Genomic DNA, 23,803 nt, shown 5'->3' with positions numbered 1-23,803 from the left:
CCCCAACGTACACACACACACACAGGCCCAGTTGGAGTAATTTATATCATAAGACGGGAAGAGCTCTGCTAAATACATCAGGGCCCGCATTATTGCTCTGAATGAAGCTTTTCTCAGTGACTGCCTCATTTGTATGTTAATGTGTGGGTTTGTTTTTCTAACGCCTGATTGAAAAGGCACTCGCGGCATTTGCGAATTCTCGGCAAAGATTAATTTATTCCCCCTCGTAGTAATAACGGGTCATAAGGAATATCATTATGAAGCATGTAATTATCGTCGCCGTTAATAATTCACAGAGGTAATGTGATGTTGATTAAAGGTTTAATCCAAACCGCCGTTCAGACGGACACGCAAACAGTCTTGGTGTAACTGCGCCGTGCATGTGTGTGTGGACAGTGCTCAATGGAATCTCTGCTCTTGCCAGCCGCTGGACGCAAACGAAACGGAAGCCATCAACAACAGGATCCGGCCAGAGTTCAATGAGGACCCCGCCTTCAGGCGTCCCGTATCCTACAACCACACGGCGGTCCACATCCCCACGGACATCTATGAGGGCTGTAAGTACACCTTTGTAATGGCTTTTAGTAGTATTTAGACAGGCCTGGCCATTGTTTTCTCTATTGTAAGAGCAATGAGTGTATTGTCAAAGAACCTTGTCAAAAAATAACAGTGAAACCAATAACACTGTACAGTTATGTAGTTAGCATGACAGACTCCCTGCTGCAGGGGCTTTTCTCTAGAAAAAATATCTATACTCAGACTAGTCCAGGGACTACAGATGAAATTTAGCTTCATGGCTAATGCTGGAGACAGTCAAGTCTCTGTCCACCTTGCTGTCCACCATTACTCGTATCATGAAGATGTGTGTCCTAATGTGGCGCTTGAAACGATCACAAGCCTGCCACTGTGCCCTAGTGCTGTCTGGGTTGACCTATAAATGCCAGGTAGGAATGAACACTTTTCCTGTGTCTTTATTTTTTCATAAAGGCTTTGAACAGGTTACAGTATCTGCCTTTTTATATTGTATTAACTGTAGGGCATAGAGTTCATATTCTTATGTATGTGTGTCTGTGTGTGTGTGTAATAATAAACACACATACACACAGACAGTCAGACCAAGATGAGTATAAGCATAGTGTAGGATATGCGTGGTGTCATATTGGACTTAACTGGGTTTGCAATCTATAATCTATGTGATATAAGTCCTTTTCCATACTCGCGCTGTGGCTCTGCTGTCTGTTCTGGGCTGGAACGCACTGTCCCCCTAGTGAAAGCAGCTCGACCTTGTGCCCTGGGAGGGGCGTACCGTGTGCGTCACTCGCCTCGGGAGCATGACGCTAGCCTCTCTGTGTGCACAAGTGTACGTCTGGTGCACCAGGCTATGTTCTGTCACTTTGGGATGTTTGATTGAGAGGCGTGTGCGTTTGTGTGCGGGTGGGTGCCTGCTCATGTGTGTGCACATGTGTACGTGTGCATGTGCGTGTGTGCACACTGGGTGTGGGTTGGCTCTTGGTCATATCAAGTGGCAAAACGGGATGCACAGAGAACTTGGGATTTCACCATAGGGGCCCATGGGAGAGAAGTGAGCCAATCGGATGGCTTTTTAACATTCTGAAACGCCCCCACACCGAAAGCCCTGCGGATACTGCAGTAGCTTCAGTGAAAGTGCTGTTTCCAACATTCTCAGCAAAGCGAACCGTAAAACCAGACGCTTTATAGAGGACTTGATGGAAAGGTGCAGATCCATGTGTCGGGAGTTGTGACAGGAATAATATAATGAGAAGAACTGCAGAGAAGTCTGTCTGTCATAGAAAAGAGAAGGCTTCTTCTGGGCGTCTCATTCCTTCAGGTCACCACCTGTAATACAAATCAGGGTGGGGGATTATTAGAATCCTCTAATGCATTTGCAGATTAGTGTGTTGTAGATGGAATTGCGAGTGCAACCATTGGGGCAGGCGCAACACGATATTGGCAGCCGCGGTCGATTTGGAACGGTGATGGAGTTCTGCACGGCTTCCCGATTCCCCCTGCTCACCGCGGCCCTCGAGGGGCGCTGCGCTCGCGGCGGCTAAATCCCGCCGACCGCCGCAGCGGTGTCATTTACATGTGCGGCGCTTTTGTTCCAGCCTCCGCCGAGGCAGCCGAACCGACAGGCTTCACAGATGGATTGAGGGCGGCGATTGGCTTGCCAAAAACACAAATTGTCTCTCCATGAGAATAAAACAGCGCGGCCGGGTACGTTTCAGGGGAGCGGAAACACTCCCGTGCGTCCCCCCCCCCCCCCCCATCTGTGTAAGGCAGGAGCCATTGATGGTTCTGCAGATTTTCTCTGCAAAAAAAGATTAAGGGGGAGATTTACACTTGCAGATATGAGGCGTGTGTCTGTATCGGGAGAACCTGATTGGTTTCGCTCCCTTTAAGCATCTGGTTGGGCTTAATGGGGACCTGAGATCACAGAAATATCTGAGACACATTCCTTGCTATGATAGTTTGATTGAGTTTGTAGGTACTTCTTGAGAGTATAAGTGGAGAGCGTATGTGACATTTGAAAGTTAAACCCCTAGCAAGGTGCTTTGTTGGATGAACCAAGCATTCGCCAAGTAGATCTTCCTTGAAAAGCCAATTTATTAATGCTTGCTATGTTTGTCTGAACACGTTCCCTGGGTTTTGTCTCCTAAGAGGATTGGCTAATCTCCTTTTCACTGAAGCATCTACAATAGGCCAGTAGCTATTGGAAAAGTTTGGTACAAATCAGCACTGCTGTGTCCGCTTATTTCAGTTTGAAAGTTCAGAGAAAGAGACCTTTAAGAGATGCTTTTAACTGTTCTCAGCCTTTTGGACCTCCATGTTGATTAAAGCTTGAATTGGCCAGCACTTGTCCAACCATTTCTTTCGAGTCATTGCAGCTTAGCAGAGCTGCACATTCCTTTCAGATAGTATTTGTCAGACACAGAGGCCAATTATTTTAGCCTCAGTTGTGGGACAGCATTAACAGCCTCTCTTGAGCAGCAGAGGGAGTGAGCTTTCCGAAAGGCATCGGAGAAACTTGTCACTTTTAATATAGGTCACGGAGGAGCAGAGAACTTTGAGCATGGAGCCAGCATGGATGGAGAGGGTGACTTCTCACCTCAGGTTCCAAGCTGGAAAAGTACATTCAGAACAGACAGCTTGTGTCTAGAAGTGGATTTTAAACAGGCTGACATGTGCTAAGTGGACAATTTGGACTGTACAGTGACCGTGTGGACTGTAGAGAGTCACCTGGTGTGTTGCCCTCTATGCAGCTGCAAGCCACATGCAAATCCTAACCGTCAACTTGTCTGATTTGTCAGCATGAGCATGCAGCTAGTTGCTACATCTTGATTGTAGTATGATGTGTCAGTCGATTGCTTGTGTGACATCACACCCTGTCATCTGGTGCTGATGGCAACTAACTGCATGGCCTTAGTGGTTATTAGTGAATTGGGCTTGTTACCTGAGGGCCTCTGCTTTGAGTCTTGAGCAGGGCAGTGGGGTCTGAGAATCTGCTCTCAGTGGAATATCCAGCCGTGTATAATGGTAATGTGCTAAATGAACGTGGTGTAAATCACTCTGCATAAACGCATCTCCAGACCATTTAAATAATGCACTGTAATGCAGAGCTATGTACTTAATTTATGCAAAAGCTCATGTAGCTACTGTATTTTCTTCAGATGTCAACTGACAAAAGAGGATTCTGCATTGAACAGGAAGAGGAGGACTGTGGAAAGCCTTGGTATTGGTTTATAAGAAGACAACAACAGGGTTTATTTTATACAGCGCATTTTACAAGCAAGGTCATTACAAAGTGCCGTAGAGGGATTTTCCAAAGGGAATCAAAAAACTAAAAGAAAATCTTATGGGACAGTCTGGGAGAACTGGAAAATTATTCTCTGACCCCTAGCAGAGAGGCGATCGATAAACACTACACATATATAGTGAGGTGTGTGTGTAGATCATCAGGAGGGAATTAGCAGTCTGTTAGTGGTTTGGGAGGTGGTCGGCAGCATCTCGTTCGTTCGTTGTTCGATTTAGTGCAGCCCCAGTCCATCGCCTGGGGTGTCTGATCACAAAGCCCAGCGGGCGTGGCTGTGTGAGAAACAGCAGAGTCCATAGCTCACTTCCCTTCCGCCGTTTGAGCACTCTGCCGGATGCTGCTCCTGAGCAGAGCAGCAGGTTTTCATTCAAGGCTGCAGGCGTTTGGAGTCACGCTAGAGCGGCGCTACGTGTTTCCTGTGGCCTTCTCCCATTCAGCCAGCTCTGCCTGCTGCCCCTAATGACTGTGAATCCCTGCATTTGCCTTGCATCTGAGCTCAAATGCATTTGGTTGCATGCAACCAAATGGACAGGGCTCACATTTCCAACGGCAAGAGACCTCTTAAATCCGATTTGATGACTCGACTCATGCTGAGGGAGATGCAGAGCAGGTTGGTTCTGCATGGGCCTCTGTGGGTGGGGGGGCATACTGCTCCCCAAAAGGGCATGTTGGCCGTGTCAGGAGCTCGTTGTTTTGGCACCCTACACCGGGGCTGTGTTCCTGTCTGGTCCCTCACCGAGCACCGTGGCGGCTGCCAGACTCTTCAGAATAATTTGGTTATTGTGCCGAGACAGCAGGAACTGAGCTATTTCTGGACTGATGGGTGACTAATACCAAACAGCAGCCTCTGCTGTCTCTGTAGACAAGAGCCTGCGCTACTATAAAATGGAATAAATCTAATTAGCTGCAACAGAGAGCAGTCATATGCTATTTGATACTGTCTTTATATCCTGATCTTGCTTAATGTTAAATAGATATTCTATCTCTTCCTTTAGTTCGGTATTTTACTTGTTTCTGGGTCTAGGTTTTTAGTTGGAGCTGGGCTAAGGGTTGGAATTTGCGGTGATGGTAGTTGACCAGACATAGTAGTTTCAGAAGTTTCTTCATGATTACGCTGGTAAATTGCCTTTTCAACATTCAGCGTAAGCAATATGTTACCAATGTCTCAGAGCCCTGAACTCAGAATTTTACTCCGATTTTAACAGATTTTAATGAGGTTGTATTTTTGAAATGTACTAAAATTTTCTGTTTGAAATCACTACAGGTTAGTGTATGATTATAGCATTAACAATGTATTGTACGAACTTAGAATTCTTTTGTAAAGGTGTAAAAAAATGACAAATCTAATCACAGGGAGGAAAAAAAGAGCAAACATGTAATCTGCACTGAGTTATCTTTCTCTTTGCCCAGCGAGGCAGTGGCACTTCACCCCCGAAACAATCACTAAGGAGACAAATACATGAAGTGGAAGACGCCATTAGCGCTCGTTTCATTACATAAGACACGCTAACTAGCAGTGTCTTCATCACGCCATTTCCACTCACATAAGCGTAGTCCTATGCATGTCCTTGCATATGCATACACAGTATCAGATTAAGGTGGCAGTGTGTTCGTTTAACAGCAGAGGGAGAGACAGTCTTCCACATGCCCAAGGCAAGCTGTGAAGTTCAGATGAATGTAATCACTTTGTGGCTGGGAGCTGAGCTTTCCCTCTCAAATCTTTCCCATGCAAAGCTATTTTGGGCCTCACTTTTTAAAATTATTGTGTCTTTAGCACTGAAATGGTTGTTTGTGAAGACAGTCCATGCCTCCTAACTCTCTTCCTCTGTGATCTTTGAAGTGAGACGAAGGATGATGAGGGAAGATGGGCATTTTTGTTTGTTTCTGTTTTTTTCACATACTGCGTCAGAGTGTTTATTTTTGTTGTGGAGTTGTTCTCTAGGTGTGAAAGAAGGGAAGGGCTAAATGTGGTACTGCGAGCGACTGGCGCTCCAAAAGTAGCTTGGTGTATTTTGGTAAATTCAGAGGCCTGAGTGCTGTCGCTGGAGGGGACTGGACAGGGGAGAGCGCTCTGAGCTGCGGTAGCAGAGGAGTCTGAGTTGGAGCTGTTTGGGAGGAGGGGAGGTGTGAAGCCAGGTGAGGGAGGGGCGGTGTAGGGTTGTAGGACTTTCTTCCCCTCTCTCTCTCTCTCTCTCACTCTCTGGATATATCTTTTTCCTCTTCTCTCTCCCCTTCTGCATCTATCTTTCTTTTCTCTCCTCTTCTATCTTCTCACTTTCCCCCCCCCCTCTGTTTGACTTTGTGAAGACGAGTAGTCGGGTAGTCGGGTATGTTTTACATGAAGCAGTTACTTTGTACTGTATAACCACTAGCTCCAAAATCAGGTATTGTTCAGCAAATTTAATGCAGACTAAATATGTTTGTTTCCATACATATACATGTAATTCTTGCATACATCCATTTGTAAAGCATGTTGTCATCTATCTCTTCTGTCAGTTCAGTTTCACTGCCCCGCTGACATATGCATGATGGAAATGCACTCAACATACAGCACGTGCGTGTTGGAGTGTGTCGGATGTTTTGTAATGCTCAGTAACAGCAAGTCATTACCCTCGCTTTTGCACTTGGTTTGAATGTAGCTGTGCTGTAAGGTTATGATTATATGAATTACTAATGCGAGAAATGGTATACGCACAGACACACACGCACACACAGGCGCGCACAGTATTCAGTGGCTTGATTAGATCAGAGCTATATTGGGGGGAAAAGCTGCTAATGGCAACAACCACAAGGCCGTTTGGTCCCCAGTCGTGACAAGTATGCCATGCTTGACTAATGGTTAGGGCCATTGCTGTTTACCATTCCATGACTATCTTGTTATAATAGTAAAGCGTAGGTGGTCCTACATAGTAATTTTGACTGTTGTTTGTACACCACTCAATATTTTGCTTAGTTTTTGACAAGAAAAATGTGCAAATAAAGAGAGGCTTTTTTTCCTACAAAAAAAATTCATCTCTGTAGCATGCCTTTTTAACTTGAATGGATACATTTATGTTCTGTTGTGCTGGAAGTCGCTAAATAAATGCAATGTAATGTAAAGCAATGTAAATGTGATGCCCTTTCCCAGTTTGTAATGCCCTTTCTTTGTCTGCTTTTTGTATTTACTTTCTTGCTTGGAACAGCAGTACTCCATGACTTGATACAGTCCATGGATTGTATGTAGCTCTATTGGCTTGTGTGGCTCACAAAATCCCGGAAGGCTGTCACTCACTGCACGTTATTCCTTTTTCACATTGAAGGAATTCCACAGGCAACGCTCTTGTCACAAACACGGTCGACTGAAACTGTTGAGGGAACGACATTAGCATCTGTGCACAGTCATCAACATCAGCGGAGTGTGTAATCAAAGAATGAACTTTCCCTGCCTTTCTAATGAAGGGATCAGCTGTCCTTAATGAAAGGGCGGTAATTACGACTCCTGAGATCTGTATGGAGCTGTACCACATGTACAGACTCCCAAACGACCGGGCTGTAACACACAGGCAAACGAGGCGGGGTTTGGGTTTAATGGGAAATGAACTATGGGAATGACAGCGGCCCTGGCATGAATTGAATTTGTCTGGGCTTTCCATGACATTATTGTCATTTAGCAGACAGGCTTTGTGTCTTCTGGCGGGAGGGGCAGCGAGCCCGGAGCCCAGAATATTTCTGTCCGTCTCGCTTCTCGTCGCGTTGCTTAGCGCAGCGTGTGTCTCTGTATCGCTCATCCTCCGCCCCTCCGCTGCCCCGCGCGCCGAGGAGATGCCGCCTTAACCAGGACTGTAATCAACCGCTGTTGTGGCCGTCGCCGTGGCAACGGGATCGAACTGGGCAGGCTGCGCGCCTGTATCGAGGGTGGTAACCTAATTATCTGGGCCTCGCCCGGAGAAGGAAGCGTCCTTGTGTTTCACTGCCTCGGGACTGCCTTATCCCGCTCCCCTCCAATAAAAGCGGACTAATGTAATAAAGGCGGCAAACGGGAGGCCGTCGCTCCGCGCCCGTACCCCGCTCCTCTCAATCAGTGCTAATTAGTTTAGGCCGCATAATTCATTATGCGCGGCCTCCCACCCAGGGTAATTGGGGGAATCGGCTCAGAGGAGACGTGACAGAGTCGATTCAGAGAGGGCCTTGCTCTCGGTGGCCGCGCTGTGTGTTCGGACGCCGGCCCGGTCAGCAGAGGCATATCAGTTTTTGTCTCCGACCGAAGGACATGGTTCTACCCCAGCTTTCAGTTTTTTTCAGTGTTTCAGGTCTCAGAAAGCAGATCTTTTTCTCTGCTGTAGGCAGGAATGAAAAAGGGTGCGGAGTTGTTTTCTCTCTCTCACCTGCCTCCGAAATGATGCCAGGTGATAAGCAGCATTCCTCTGTTCCTGTGTAGGCATCCGAGGCAGGAGAAATGTACAGTAGCTGCTAGTGTCAGGACTCTTACTCCACCCAATGCCCAGAGGGTGGGTCCTGTTACTCAGCTCCTGCCAAGACTTATTTATATGCCTGAAAGGGAATAGTCTGATAATGATGAGTCTGTATGCAACCCTCAGAGATGCTGACAGGGTTCAGTCTCCCTTTGATGAAGAGCCGGGCCCCTCTCCTCCATGGGTTCAGAGGGCAGTTAAGGCCATATTCTGACATCTGTGCTTTACCTTGAAACGATCATTGAACATGTGTATTTTGCTTGAACCTTTATTTAGACTGAAGCGAGCAGAGAAGTCATTACTCATTTATGATTACCAATATAAAACCAATATGATCTGAAGTTTGAAGTACATGAGTGGAAAATTGTGGGGGATTTTTTTTTTTTATACCTTTTAAGTAGTTGCAATCAAATGGATGCAGTAATGAGCCAGTTCATGTTTGAGTTATATTACAGATGAAAAGAAAAAGCTTTAGTTGCTGTAGTTGCCTGCATGGTCAGCTGAGCTAAGAGAGAGATACATCGCAATACACTGCAGCTATCATTTGTTGTTTACAGTCCAGTTGTTTACCGACATATTGATTAAACGCCATGTTAGACCCATTTCTGTTGGCCATGCTAAAAAATAGTGTATTTCTACATCCTAAAATGATTGAGATGTGAATTTGAGTTCCTTTTGAAGTAAACAAGCGATCTGCTGATATTGTGGAGCCAATTTTACATTTTTTGATGTATTCAACACAATGAAGGCAACAGTCCTTCTATACATGACAAAATAAGCCAGAAGTTTCAACTTGGAAGAATGACTGAGTCTTCCAGCAGAGAATGAGGTAACCTCATATGGGCGTAATTTGTGGCTTTTGGGCTTTTGGGCTTTAGGGGTTAAACTCGCACTCGTGGAGTTCAAATTTAATCCCAGGCTTTAGGCTCAGCAGTGTACAGGTGGAGTGGCTTTAAAACCATCCTGGGGGGATTGCATTGTCACAGACTCTCTGTTCTCTGCCAGCGGGCCGGAATTGAGCTCGCTTGGCCGGGCCTCTGACTGATTGCACCGCGAGGACGGCAGACACTCCCATCTCCCGCCGGAGCGCTCGGCGTAATTAGCCCTGGCGGTTTCACGCTTTGATCGCCGCTCCCTCGCCCTAGCTGTCTCGATGAAGCCATGTCACAGGGAGGGTGTCATCCTCCAAAAGTCCCTCTGCCCCCCCTTGGCCTGCTCGTCCGGGCTTTTGGGTATATCGCATTGGCCGGCGGCCGAGTCACAAATTCACATCTCCCCAGTCCATGCTAATATGCCTCAGTCTCGGCACAGCCCCCCTCCCTGGGTGATGCTGCTACATTTATAAAGGCCAGGATTTCTACTTTCTCTGGTTCTCCCAGGAGCTGTTCGGCAGCAGCAGCAAGCTGTCTCCAAGGCCTCATATACTTCCTCCCTCAGACAAGATGACAAGCAGGATTCCGGCTCCCAGCGTGAAACTGACCCCAGCTGTTTGGAGGGGGTCCATACGCGGGACATCACTCCGCATTCGCTCCGAACAGCCGCGCGGAGCCAGACAGCCCTACCGCACCCCCTCCTGCCACTGTCATCGTGACAATGACATTGTTCACATGATGACTCCTAACCCCCCCCCTAAAAAAATGTTGATGGTGAGTGAGGCTCACTGGGTAAAACTGCGGTTTTGGCATGGTGTGGTGTAACAGTTAGGAAAGTCAGACTTGGGAATGCAAAAACGTGCTGTGAATGAAGCTAAGAGGCTAGAATTTTGCTGCAGCATAAAAGTCCCTTTATAAAGTTTTTTTTTTTTTTTTTTTTTTTTTTTTTTTTTGTCTACAGAACTAAATTCTGTCTTATTTGTCTGAAGGCTGTCCTGGACTTACATTAATGTTGAAGCAAAATTCCTGCTTTATTGTTTCATTCATTTGAATTTTTTTTGCGTTTTTATTCAGTCCAAAGAACATCCCAAATTCCAGTAATTTACTTCTAGAGAAAAATTTGACTCCTTTGAGCCCCTTGGTGTCTTGCTGTTTCAAAAGGCTTTTGTCTTTGCTGCTGTACCTTTCAGTAGATGTTTAACCTGAAGAGTCTCAGCAAGTGACTGGATTACAGGTAAAGTTTTGTACATCACCTTTAATTGGATGCAAAGCAGGCAATGGAAGGCATCCTTGGCAAGTACATTCATTAAAATGATAAATTATGTAATGGGAATCATGTCCAAAGGAAAAGAATAGGCAAAACTTTGTTCAGTTTTGCCAAAGCCAGAGTTCTAACAGCCATGTGAACTTTTGTGAATTTTGTGGGCTGGCCAGATCAGCTCAGCAAACAGGGGACAGGTGTGAGACACACCCTAGGGGTCCATAACAGGGCCTAGGTATCCAAGGAGAGCTGCGGCTTTCTGATGCTCTGATCGGAGGAGTGTGCGCAAAGGTTTTTGCCCTTCTTCCTGTCCCTCTTAATGGGGTGTGGATGCCTGGCTCTAATCGTACATCAGCCAGACGGCCCGGCCATGGCGGTTTATGGCCACACGTCTGAGGAGCCTCCTCCAGACGCCCGTCCGCCCGGGGGCCTGGATCTCCGCCAGGCGGAGAATTAAAGTGCCTTTCGCCGGCAGGGCCAAGGAGACCGGTAACGCGTAATTAGCTTATGGGGGGCGGTGGCAGCCGGGGAGAGTTCCGGCCTGGGTTCGACCTAACCTTGCGAGAGGAGGGACGGCCCAGTGTGCCAGGAGTCTGCAAGCCCAAATTAATCTGCTAATTGGTACTGAGGTATGGCGTGCAATAGCATGCGCAGGTTGTTGATTGAGGGGAAACAGTTTCAGGCAGCCTGTTTGTGCAGTAATTAGTCGTCGTATCAATTAGTGTCCATGACGGTAAACCTATGTGAGCCCCCACAGCCCTTTGTTTCATTAGTGTTAATGCAGGCGCTCCCTTAGCCTACTGTAGGCTATATAAACACAGCCTTTTTGTTATGGGAATAGTACAAATAGTCTCTCTGTTTCATTTCCTACTAATACTTAATAAATCATTAATAACTACAGTATACATCAATAAATGTTGTTGGTTAGTCCAATACTAATAAAACTTTATGGCTGTGTTATTAAGAAGGACTGAAAAGTCGGTAAAATTCCATACAAAGTTATAGTGTGAATTTTTTGAGCAGCTATTGTAACCTTGTGTGGAAATTTCTGCATTGCCTGACAGGTCCCTCCATGCAGATAGAATCAAGGACAAATCTAGTCATGTCCCAAACGAGTTCCACCATTATCATGGAAAAAGCCACTGCTTTTGCCTTTTTCCTGTGTCCCAGGGTCCTCTCCACATGTGTCCTGTAAGGTGGAGAGCCGGGTGGAGATCTGGGAGAATAGGGTTTGTGAAACAGCCGAAATTGGCTTGAGCGGATCCTTGTTACTCAAAGCGTATGAATTTCTCCCTCGATGCTTGCTCACCTTAAACAAGCGTGTTTGGTGTCAGGAGCCAGTGGACAGCGAGGGCCAGGGTTAATACAAAGAGGACAGAAATAGCTGGAGCATGTTTCCGCTCGGGCAGAAAATTGGATTTCCCAGAACAAAAAAAAAAAAAAAAGAGTGGTCCGTGTACACAGTCATCTTCGACTGCTTGCTATGGCATGCTGGAGCACAGCACAACAAGGCCCGGCTCATTAGATAAAGAGACAACAAGCAGAACAATGGAAAAATTGCCTCTGCTCACATTGCTCTGTAGGCATGGGACAGAGCAAGAGGAAAGCCAGATCAAGCAATCAATCTCAGGAATGAAATACGGAACAGGGTGTAAACCCATCGCTGGAATCATTTCCTCCCCCACCCTGCCTCAGATTTAAACAATAAGCTTTCCAATTTCTTTCTCTCTCTGCTCCTGTGCATTTCTCCCTCTCTTGCTCTGTCACACCCTCTTTGTATCGCAGTTGATTGCACTGCTGGAAAATGGCTGCTATGGACCAGGCCAGGGTAGGGGGAAGTCAGGTTTGTGTGTGCCTTGCATGCAGATGTATGCGAGTGTCTTTGTGGGTGTATGGGTCTGTGGGTGTGTGTTTACCTGGACCACTGTAGGGGGTTCAAGGGTCAGACAAAAATCCATTGTTCTGCCGGTATTTGCTGTGGCTTCAAATTTCTAATTAAGTAGAGATGAGAACAGGCCCTCTCATCTCATCAGCTTACCATAAAGGTGGCGAGGTGGAGGGGCGGGTCACAGAATGGAGGGTCTGACCCAAATCCAGCGGCACCTCCATTGTCTGTCCACTGTAAACCCTCCTAAATTCAAATTGTCAATGTACACACCAATAGTTCAAGTGCTCCCTACCTAGATACCTGAAGCCAATGTTACCACTTTTTTTCACCTTCTCAGTGTTACTTGGATTTCAATGTCTGTAGTTTGTGGGTTTTTCTTCAACGCTTTAGCAGTCATGACTATTTGACCACAAGCTGCCAATGGTATATACTGAGGGAACTCTGAGCCGATTCTTTTCAATTTCCAGCGCCTCTGTGGAGAACGCCTTCACCATTACTGCTGAGTTTTAAAAGGTGTGCGGCTGTCTCGTGCCTAACAAGGCTATGCCTCCAAAGTGGCAAAATGAATTGCAGCTGTTGACAGGTGGATCTGTGGCTCCTCATGGGAGGTGGTGGATTCGTTCGCTGGTTTAGCAGTCAGGAGAGGAAATGAACTCGGAAATGCGCCGTAGGCGTAGCGTGAGGGGGTTTTCTGGGACTGCCTGTGCTGCGAGTCTTCCCTCATTTTGTTATTAACATCCCATCGAGAAGCAAACCAACGCTCGCTTCGTAATCGGCAGGTACGTTACCGGCACGCATGCAATTACCCCCCTACCTCACACCCACTCCCTGCTCCGAGGCATGACTACATCAGTGAACAGTGAGTCTGCCGGCTCGCCACTTTCACAGGGGCGTGGTGATAGGAAGGGGAGCATTTGCCACACCAGTGCTCCTCTCATGCGATTATTACAGGTTTCAGGCGCTGTGATCAGGGCGAGCTCCACAATTACGACACCGCAACTGATTCTCAACATCACCCCCCCCCCCCCTTCCCTAAAATGTGCGCGCTCACACCAGCACTCACAAACACGCGCGCAGTCCAGCTGAGATGATGAAGGCTCTGTCGAGTGTGAGGCACTCCGGTAGACTCAGCCCTGCACGCTTCGCTCACAAAGACAACCCCATGTGGCTTAAACAGCAGCCTGCACCACGCAGCCGTGAGTCGTGAGCCATTTATGCTTTGCACAGAACAGCTCTGCCTTTGGGAGGAAGAGACCATCAACCTTATAGATACACCAATCGCATCTGTGAGATTTCCTCGCTCTTAATGCAGTTTACAGTTTCCACACAGCTGTCCACCACTGACTTATTTATAAACACTACAACACTGAGCATTGTGCTTCCATTATGAGCATTTGTGGACTGGCTGTGGAGGCAACAGTTTTTCCTGTGAAGGGGAGACTCGGCACATGGTATGGAAACAGCAATTAAACAGTGCTTTGCTTGTTGTGACTTGCATTAACAATGCAGTGTAATAAATGATTTGGCAACTGGAAGCAGAAATGACCCCTGTGCTGGAGAACTGGGGTGTAAGCTCAAGCAGCCATGTGCCTTTAATAAGCAGTTTCCATTTACATAAGCCTGTTGATATTAAGTGGAATGTCTTTAAATGGAGGTGTCGCCATCAGAACCATCATCCAAAAGCAAAGAACACAATTAAAGCAGCCCACACACACAATATGTAGCATAACTACACACAGGAATATTTCCAGAGTACATAGCACTGCATAGCATTTGGGACATCTACATCATAATCAGGCTTGTGCACATTTTGTACACACATCCAATCTGAAATAATGAAAAAATGAACTAGAACCACTGTTAGGGACGCAGGCCTGGACACCTGATAGCCAATGGTATAGCTGAATTAAGCAGTAAGCATGGTCTGCCCAGATCAGCACATACAGTATAGTCACTTCTCTAAAGACGACTATCCATCATAAACCAGTAAATAACTGTCCTTTTTTTTCCTTTGTGTTTTTTATGAGGCATTTCACCAAAATGGCCAGTAATCCCAGTATATCATCTGATCAGCAAGGCTGGTTTAAACAGACAGGGTGTATGGATTCTGCCACTGATAGGTGGAGTCTTCGGGTGCTATCTCTGGCCGTACGCGATGCAGAATGATGATGGGCACGCAGACGGGCCGTGGGGGGGGGTGTTGTTGATGGATGGTCCTGGACTGGTAGGCAGCGCGCCTGCATTGCCACATTGATCGCGTTGAGGAGCTCGCCCATCAGTGATTTAACGTTACGCTCACCCGGAGCCAGAGCCCCGAAACCACCTCCAGATGACTTTTAGCGAGGATGGATGGGTCTGGCTGCGATTCAAGGAAAACGCCGTTAGCCACAGACTCCTCTGTCTCTATTAGAACCAAATGGGGCCGGCGGTCGCGGGCGGAGGGCAGGCGAGCAGCCTCCCAGCCGGAGTGGAGGGGGAATCTGTTAGCGGGAGATTATTAGTTCCGGCATTTCGCTCTTGTTAGGCCTCTGCTTCAGCCAGATCTGTTCAGTTAAGAGCTGATTACTCCTGCTTGGGGTGCATTTTTCTTTTTTTCTTTCATTTTTTTTTATAACAGGAAAGCGGCGATTGATTGTTTCAATTGTGTGCAACGCCGTCCGTCAATGGGGAAGCCCAGCTCCTCTCATTTGCATCCCCGCATCTCCCGTGAAATGAAATAATGAACTAGCAACCGCCAAACAGCGGCTGATAGGATCTCAGGGGGTGGGGGGTGGGGGATATTTTTAGAGGTGTGGTAGCATTGCGGTCTCTCTCCTGTTTCACGTATTTATCACGCGAATGCATCCTCATCTTCATTTCCATCCTCATCCTCATACTCATCCTCACACTCATTCTCGTCTCCATCCTCATCCTCATCTTCATCTTCATCCTCATCCTTATCCATGGCCTCTGAAGCAGCGCAGACACTGGAATGGCCATCTGCCATATTCACTCTTAATCACTGTGCTGTGGCTGAGAGAGAGGGAGGGAACACACTCCCCCAGCTGCAGCCTCTCGCAGCCATTTATAATTTACATCACCCCACAGAGTTTCTCCAAGTCACAGAGCAACGTCAAGGCCGCTCGGCGAACGCACGGGCTCACAAATTGTCTGCCGCGGAGGACACCCAGTCCCGCTCGGTGAGAACAGGGGTGAGAGACTCGACCTCTTCTGTCTCCCAGATCCCGATACCGCAGGTCAGGACACAGACATGTGCAGGTATTGACCTGGGATCAGCCGGGTCATCTGGATGGATTTAGCATTCCGCCCCGGTAAAATGACCTCAGTACGGTATCATGAGCGTGGAAGAGTAAGTCATTGTGCACAGCCACTGATCCGAGAGCAGTTAACATGAACTATGCTCTGTTCAACCATTCTTTTTGCTTTGGATGTAAACTTCATCTGAGCAAGTCTGATGCACCATGTCTAAGACAGTTCCAGACAAATAAAACACAAAACACCAGTCATCACAGTGATCTCATTCACTTCACCTTCTTTTTCCCCCAGTTTGTAAGACCCCATTAGCCGGTGGGAATCAGGGCGATCCTGTGATGTTGGTGATACATGATCCCCCGCACCTGCCACGCGTGTTCCGTAATTACAGCACCTCAGCATCCCGAGGGCTTTATAAGGCACGCAGAAACCCGAGATCTCAGCGAGTCGTTATTAATCCAATATATAATCAAGGAGAAAAAGTGCTGTAACTGTGTAACTGAAAGGTTCTAATTAATGTTTAATGGGATGGAAACAAGACCGCGGTTTAACCGGTTTAAATATTTATCAAGAGTGTCACCTGGCGTGGTTCTTAACGCGTTAAAAGGCATTGTGGAAACATCTGAGTGCATCTTACGCTAAATGCAGTACAAGTTGCATCTAAGGTATTTGGATCGTTAGAAATTGCGAGAGCTTTTGGAGTCTCAGTATTGTGTGGACAGCAAATGTTACATTTTGTACTTAACATATTTGTATTAAATGTTATAACTCTCTGAATAATGAAGCTATGGCTAACTTCTCTGTCGCACGGCAATGAATAATGTGAATGGAAGTACACTTTTCCATAAACATGCGCGGAGGCTGGCAATGGAGCAAATGACATAAACGGAGTGAAACGCAATGGAGGCAAGGGTCCGTAAAATAAAACAAGGATGAGGGACGTGTATTTAACCCAAAGTAATTGTGATGAACTAGTTTTGTGCTGACTGAGAAGTTTTAAAATGGCTTTAACATCAGACACCACCTCGTTCCAGTCAGTCCTCGCAGCCCTCTCCTGCCTGGTGGCTGAAATGGGGAGGCCTCCCAAGATAATGTCAGTGCTGGACATGAGGATGTCAGACACTAGGGTGGCAGTTGGCCCCATGGGTCAAACAAAAGCAGTTCCCATGGATGTGATGGGTACACTGTGCTGTGGGAGGTGCCGTCTTTGGGATGAGAGGTCAGACAGATCCTGTTTCAGTACGGCCATTAAGAGATGGCACAACAAACATTAACGCTGTATATTATATCTTGTGATGCAAGTTATTATCAGTGATTGCCAAACAAGTTGTTTTAATGTGTAGATATGAGCCCGCTTCAGCTTGACTACTTCAACTTCAGCTTGTCTCTAGATAACTGCATTTTGATAATGCTTGCTGTTTACAAGGGCTTTGTAAACTGTCAGCAAGTCTGAGGGTGTCCACTGCGCCAATAAAAAAGGCAATAATAAATAAACATTCACTCCAAAATTTAGACGCTACAGAACATGCCATGCATTGTTGTAAAGTAAACCTTAAACTTTTACAGCTATAAACAGTTACGGGTGTCTTAAAACTGGTGTGGACCATTAAGAGTGCCAGTGCCAGCATCGCAGTGATGTGATGTGGTCGTAGAGCCTAATACCGAGCTAAAAGGGCAATATTACCATTCATTAGCGCCTCTCCCTCAACGGCGCCATCCCTGGTGATGAATGGCGCCACTTCCTTGGCTCCAGCTGGTGCTATGTCACCCTGAGTGCTGCTATGACAGTAGATCATAGCGGCCTTCCACTCTGTGGCGAATGAGAAGAGTGGGCCGGACGGCCGCTGCTGCTCTTGGGTTACTTTCACGGTGTCTGAGCTCTGAATGGCTGTGGGAGAAGGCATCCAATTAGCGTGTCATGTCCGCAGTGCGGGGGCAGGGAGAAGAGGGGAGGGCATCCCGAAACGGAGATGTGATCTGATTGTTTACTGAGGAGCAGCGGAGGGTGTCGGCTTCGCTCCGCCAAACCCCTCCGCTCCCTCCCTCTCCCGCCACTTTAGGAAATGAAATCCCACCTGGAGGCTGTGGCGGAAGCTGGGAGGAGGCCGTCTCTGGCCCAAGGTGAGGAAGCTCACAGAGCCTGTGGCCCCGCAGAGGGAAAGGAAGCTGCCTACGGTGGCCATCTTGGATTGTTCTTTGAGAAAGTGAAACCCAGGGAAAATGCTTGGTGGGGTATTTCAGAAAAATTTCTAAATCTGGTTTTGAAAAAGACATCTTGGTATAATATATTATATTATATTAGAGTACATGGGAGATCTTGGTATATGCAGGTAAAGTTTCCAAGGGTTTACTTTTACAGTATTTTATGACTTTTCAAGAAAAAAAGTAAAGTTTCAAGCTCCAGTTACATAGCATGTTAGATAACTACATAAGCTACACATTTTTCTAGAGATCTGCATTAGTATATTGCATTTCAACTGAGTATGCACTGTATACACTAAAAGCAGCCCTTATAATTCTGAATCCCCACTCATGCTTATATTTGCTGCTGAAGTGGCAGTACATAAAAACAAATGTAGGCAGTTATGGGAGGAAATCAAATCAATAATGATTTAGATTCACACAGGAAACACAGGACATATGTCAAGTAATACTGTGCATTTTAGAGTTGGCTGTTTTGATATTTAAGGGATCAAAATATATTCAAAAATTGTTCTTTCATATGTAGATGACTTAAACATACTGAAAGACAGTGTTGAGCAAGCTTGTGTTAAGTGACTGACCGCTTAGAGGAGGAAATGAAACATAGAATCAACACCATCAGTCAATGACCTTCAGAACCCATTGATGCATTCTTACTATCTAAGCTATTCCATTTCATTATGGTGGTTTCTGATAAGAGGTGGTACATTCACGTACGAGTTTACGGAAACAGAACAGTTAAATGGAGCAACGATAACATACAAATGCAGTTTCAACTCATCAAGACTAGCCCCCCAAATGCTCACATCTGATAATCCGGAGGACAGAGAACAGAGCACGATGATGTCACCGCTTCCCCTCGGTGGCCGCGTCGGTCCGGACTGAAGGACGTATGACTCGCGAAAGTGAGGTTTGATGTAACGCAGCCAGACAGACATGAGATTTAAGAGGGTCTCGGGAGATGGGGCTGAGGTAATTCTATGCAAGAGAGAGAGGGTTTTTTTTTTTTTCCGTTGGGGGGCGGGGGTGGCCCTGCAGTTTTATCGGCGACTGCTACTTCATTTTGTCATAGGACACTGAGTCACCATTCACAGCTGGTCAAGATGAAACAGAATGCAGAAGGGGCTCCACATGCAGGTCACTGGCGGTGAAATCCTCCGTCAAGCCAAACCGGCTTCCCTCCCAGAGCGGAGCACTGTTATCTTGACCTATTTTTTGAAAAATTTAGCGGCACACCCCGTTCGAGGGCGGCGCATCTCGATTGGACGTCTCTGGATTTTTCGAGCCGTTGGAAGAGAGCGTCCTTTGAGCTGAGCAGCAGATTGGATTGAATCCAGCAGTTCGGCCCGTTCTTGTTTTGCATCTGTGAAGCTGTCAAGGTTTTGGACTCAAAACATGAAAGGAGCCCAGACCCAGCAAAGTTGCGTCTGGCTTATTAACAGCAGACACGTTACAGCCAAAATCATTTCGGATGGCCTCTGGATAGCACGGAGAACATGGAAAAAGATCAATAATATATTGGTCTCATGAATTTATATGGGTTGTTCAGCCCCGCAATCTTGCCATAGTGCTCATCCACTGAAAGCGGTCTGTCTGCACGGGTTCATCAACCTGTAGCAGTGACACAGGGCTGGGTACTTTTAAGAGAATGAAAAATGTATCCGCTGCTAAAATCTGCTAAATATGACATGAAGAAAAATGCGTGCGGTCGGCGGAGTGCAGCATTGCTGTTCATAAACTATGACGGGATGAGAAATAATAATGAAGCTTCTTCGGGTTATGAGTCACCAGACGTTTGACACGCGGGCATTTTTATGTAATTTCCTTCAGGATAAGGCTGCCATTTCCACAAAATTGGATTTAAAATGCATCGGTCAAATCCCCGCGTCTGAAGGATGGCCTCAGTTTTTCCATTTTCCCCGTATGTTTGGCAATTCGGCGAGCGTTTCGCTGAGCCACCTGCGCTCGGGTAAAAAAAGATAAGATTATGAATTTATCAAAGTAAACTGGGATGGAGAACAGACTGCTGGACATTTTTGGTCTTTGAAGTCAGTCATTCATGTAGAGTGGCAGCGCAAGCAGGGAGACCGCCGACTGTGTCATCAGATACCAGGGCGTGGCGGGTGAAACTAGGCCGTAAGGAAAGCTGAGTTTGCAGAGCTGCAGGTGTCAGGTAATCCCAGGTGGGAGGACCCTGCAGGACCTGCGTCCAGTGCGGCGATTATGCTAAAGCTGTAGTAATTAGCGAGTGCTCGAGGCAGAGGCACGGCCTACCGCTGTGGCATTGTAATCTATCTGTCAGTGTGATCCGAGACTCCTGTAGGTCGACTGAACGCCGGTGACCCGTGGCAGCGCCACATGCCTGCGCGGCTCCTGCACAGTGTCAGTGTCTGACCCCACCGCGACAAGCCCACAGACCTCCCCCGCAACCCCCCCACCGAGACACCTATTTATAGCCCCAAAAAGGTCGCCCTGGGGTCGAGAGAGGCCATGCCCCTCCCGACCTCCGTTCACCATGCCGAAACACGATGGATGTCAAAACACCGTCATGTTTTTACGGTGTTTTCCTGGGGAAATGTGGGGCTGTGACCTGGGGAGCTGTCTGTCAAATGCGTGGTGATGGCATTCCAGGGGCAAAGAGAGTCGAATAACGGCTCACCGGCGGCGTGTAAATCAAGCCGAGCATTTACGCTGGAAGGCTGTCTGCGGCTGCTCGGCTTGGAAAGGCGCCTTAAATTATGTTTATCGCCGGGTTCAGCCAGGGATGGAGGAGCACTTTAAACTACACTTAAACATATATGTCTCATGTTCTTGTTTTACTGTACAGTCAGCGCTCGGTATTAATTTAGGCCATCATTGGCCCTTGTGGCTGTTTGATGAATCCGAGTGGGTCATGCAGATGCAGTGCTGTTTTATTCCAGAAACGAGGGCCGTTGGAATAAAGACGTACGCCCAGCCCCAGCCATAAAAGTGACGCGATGTATAAATCACGCGACATGCGTTTCCTTCTGCATTATTCAAAGTGAGTGGGAGGGGGTGGGGGTGGGTGGATAGTGGAATTTTCCATTGATTTCCCCTGCCCGGTTTGAAATTTAATCAGGTGTGAAGTTAAGGTTTTTCAGGATGGACCAAAGGAAGCGGGGTGCTCTGCTCACTGAAGTGTGATGAGGTCAGATTGATGTCACTGCCCCTCGCGGAAAGGAAACGACATTTCCTGCTCCTGACTGTCACGTCTGGAATAACAATGGATTTGCCCCTGCCCCAGACAAAGGTCACCCAGTGACTTCGCATTTTGATTGGTGCTCTGGATGTCCCCATTGAGGGATGCTCAAAAAATCAGATCAGACCCTTTATGTCAAAATGTAGACTCTACAAGGTCCCATGAATAGCTTTATAAGCATCCTTCTAGAACTGGCCAGTGTTGGTCAGAAACTGAAATTGAAATATCAGCTTATCTGGGCTTTGGTGCTAGTGGAAGGATGTCAACTCAATGAAAAACATGTCTTGTTCTTAGAGTGGAGCAAATAAATGAGCTTACAATTTCAAGTGAAACCACACTAATAGGGATTGAGGTTTTCATCTCATAAACTAAACTCATAAACCTGTTTTGTTTTGTTTTTTGTAGCTCATGCAGATAGTTGGGTAGATATATAAAATGTTGTACTTCTCTGTGAACAGTCAGTCCAAATTAACTTTTCATCATCAAAAAATGTCTTCATGTTAATATGAGGCCCATTTATGAGCTGTAGCTGGAATCAGAATGGACTTTGGCTCGAGCCCAATATTTGATATACACCAGCCCTCGGCACGCTCTGTCCTTGAAGTTTCTGCCATCATTTTTTTTTTATTCTGGTCAAGGCTGGATGCGGGGGAGGTTGGACACGTGTGACCGCCCAGGTATCCAAAAAACAAAACAAAAGAGCTGCCGGGTCTTAGTGAGGAAATTGTATTGCAACCAAAGCTGCTATTAATTCCAGAAACAAATTGGGTTTCTGTTCCAGGTCTTTGAAATCTGTCGGCGTAATTAAAGATGGGGAATCTGTTCTGTGCTGAAGTCCACAGAGCAAGCAGATAATCAGCCTCTGTTTAGTATTCTACATTCCAGAGGAAGGGATTTATTTAAATAACCATAGCTAGATATTACAATAATAATGCTTTCTACATTCTCTTAAGGTAATACCTGCAGCTCATTACAAAGATAGTGTGACATTGGTCCACACATACTTGCCATAGGATTTGATGAGGTCACTTGCAATGCTTCTCATGCAGTAGGCTTACTGTAACAGTTGAGATTTTGATGCATATAGGTTATTTTTAGACAACTTTGGGACCAGGGATGTGTCCTGACAGTGTGTTGCACACTCAAAATCTCCTTCTAGTTAATCTTCGTCTCATCCCCTGTGCGCCAACCTCTGTCTTTTCCAGCAACCATCATTCTGAATGAGCTGAGTTGGACCAAGGCCCTGGAGGACGTCTTTAAGAAGAACAGGGAGGAAGACCCAACACTTCTGTGGCAGGTGTTTGGTAGTGCCACTGGGCTGGCCCGGTACTATCCAGGTGAGCCGCTCATTTGCACAGAAGGCACGGCTAAGCATAGGAGCACTGCAAAGGTGGCTTGCTCATGAATAACACATCAGTTACATTTGCATAATGGGTGTGGCAGGTCAGCCTGACAGTAGCAGATGAGCTGATCATGAATAATATATCAGGTCTCTTTGCATGGTAGGTGCGGTCTAACATCAAGGCTACACATTTGGATATTGAATTGTGCAACTGTTGTGTGAAGTAGTGAGATCTTGTTTAAGTGAGTTTATAAATACATGGTGTGCAGTGCTGAAGCTGTAGCATGAGTTTGAAGTCCCCTCTGAGATGTGCCAGGCCACTGCTGTGGCACCATTAGTTGTTACATTACCTTACGTTCGCTTCACAGATGCTCTTATCCAGAGAGACTTGCACAGCTTGCAATTTCGACATGTTTCCCATTTGTATAGCTGTATATTTACTGAGGAAATCCGGGTTAAGTACCTTGCCCAAGGGATGTTGGCAACTCATCACTACACCACACAGTTTTGATAATAAAGCCAGGGCTTCTCTGCCACAAGAGTTCCTACAAATTGAATAATGGCATCTCTAATTGGCAAATGTAGCAATTTCAAAGGCAATAGCATGCATTCCCTCCTTAAATTGCCCAATAAGAACAAAGACACCATGATAAAGTGCCATCACTGCAGATGTAACTACCTAAGGCAATGTAGAAATAACATGATTTATATTTAACTGAGTGTAGCTGTACTATGGTATCCACAGTAGGAACACTCCCATCCCATAAATGTGGTATAGTGGTAAGGAGCAGGGCTCTTAACCCAAAGGTTCCTCAGGGGGACACTGCTGCTCTACCTTTGTGCAAAGTACTTAACCCAAAATTAGCTTAGTAAATATCTAGCTGTATAAGTGGATACCGTGTAAGAATTGTAATCTCTAATAAAAATTGTAGGAATTTTAAAATTGTAAATGTAAGTTGCTCTTGATAAGAGCATCTGACAAGCAGCCAAAATGTAAATGGCACATTGGCACAGTGCCAGCCCCCCTTTGCAGATGCACGACCCAAGTCATCGCATCATCCCAAAAGTGCAGCCACTTTGGAGAGACACTATGACATTGTTCGGTAAGAACATTGTGTACACAGTGGACAGTCCAATCCACAAAAAGTTAACGAAAAGTGTTTTTAGAAAGCTTTGTTGGCTGAGCTTGTGGGCTGAGGCATTTTTCATTGATAATGCTCAGCGGAGGGGCACCTGAAATGTCGATACTGCGATTAATTGTGGAAATGTGAAAGTTTTGTCTGCCTGAATTATGTGACAAAAAGCAATCTTTGAAATGACCTCCAAGCATGGGAAAACGAATGTGTACAATGAGTCATCTAAGTGTCAGAATGAATCAGAAACAGGGGAAAATGTCTGGTGTGGCGCTTTTAAGTGTCTTCCCCTGAAAAATCACAGACGGGGCTTAACGGCAAGTAATTTCTGATAATGTCACACCTCTCTC

The 23,803-nt window shown here is 46.4% G+C and overlaps 1 protein-coding gene across 4 annotated transcripts in view; it reads left to right on the top strand.

The window, feature by feature from the left end:
- The window catches only part of LOC118770145 (voltage-dependent calcium channel subunit alpha-2/delta-1-like), a 137,153-nt gene that overhangs the window by 63,092 nt on the left and 50,258 nt on the right, over positions 1 to 23,803 (top strand). For all 4 annotated transcript variants that reach the window (XM_036517619.1, XM_036517620.1, XM_036517617.1 and 1 more), the window contains exons 6-7: positions 425 to 557; positions 22,184 to 22,315. In XM_036517619.1, coding sequence (XP_036373512.1) covers positions 425 to 557; positions 22,184 to 22,315 — 265 coding nt within the window. The remainder of the gene's footprint in view (positions 1 to 424; positions 558 to 22,183; positions 22,316 to 23,803) is intronic.

This window comes from Megalops cyprinoides, chromosome 23, assembly GCF_013368585.1.
Source record: "Megalops cyprinoides isolate fMegCyp1 chromosome 23, fMegCyp1.pri, whole genome shotgun sequence".
Classification (NCBI taxonomy): Eukaryota; Metazoa; Chordata; class Actinopteri; order Elopiformes; family Megalopidae; genus Megalops; species Megalops cyprinoides.
The sequence above is the reverse complement of the archived record's forward strand: the minus strand, read 5'-3'. Positions and strand labels throughout refer to the sequence as shown.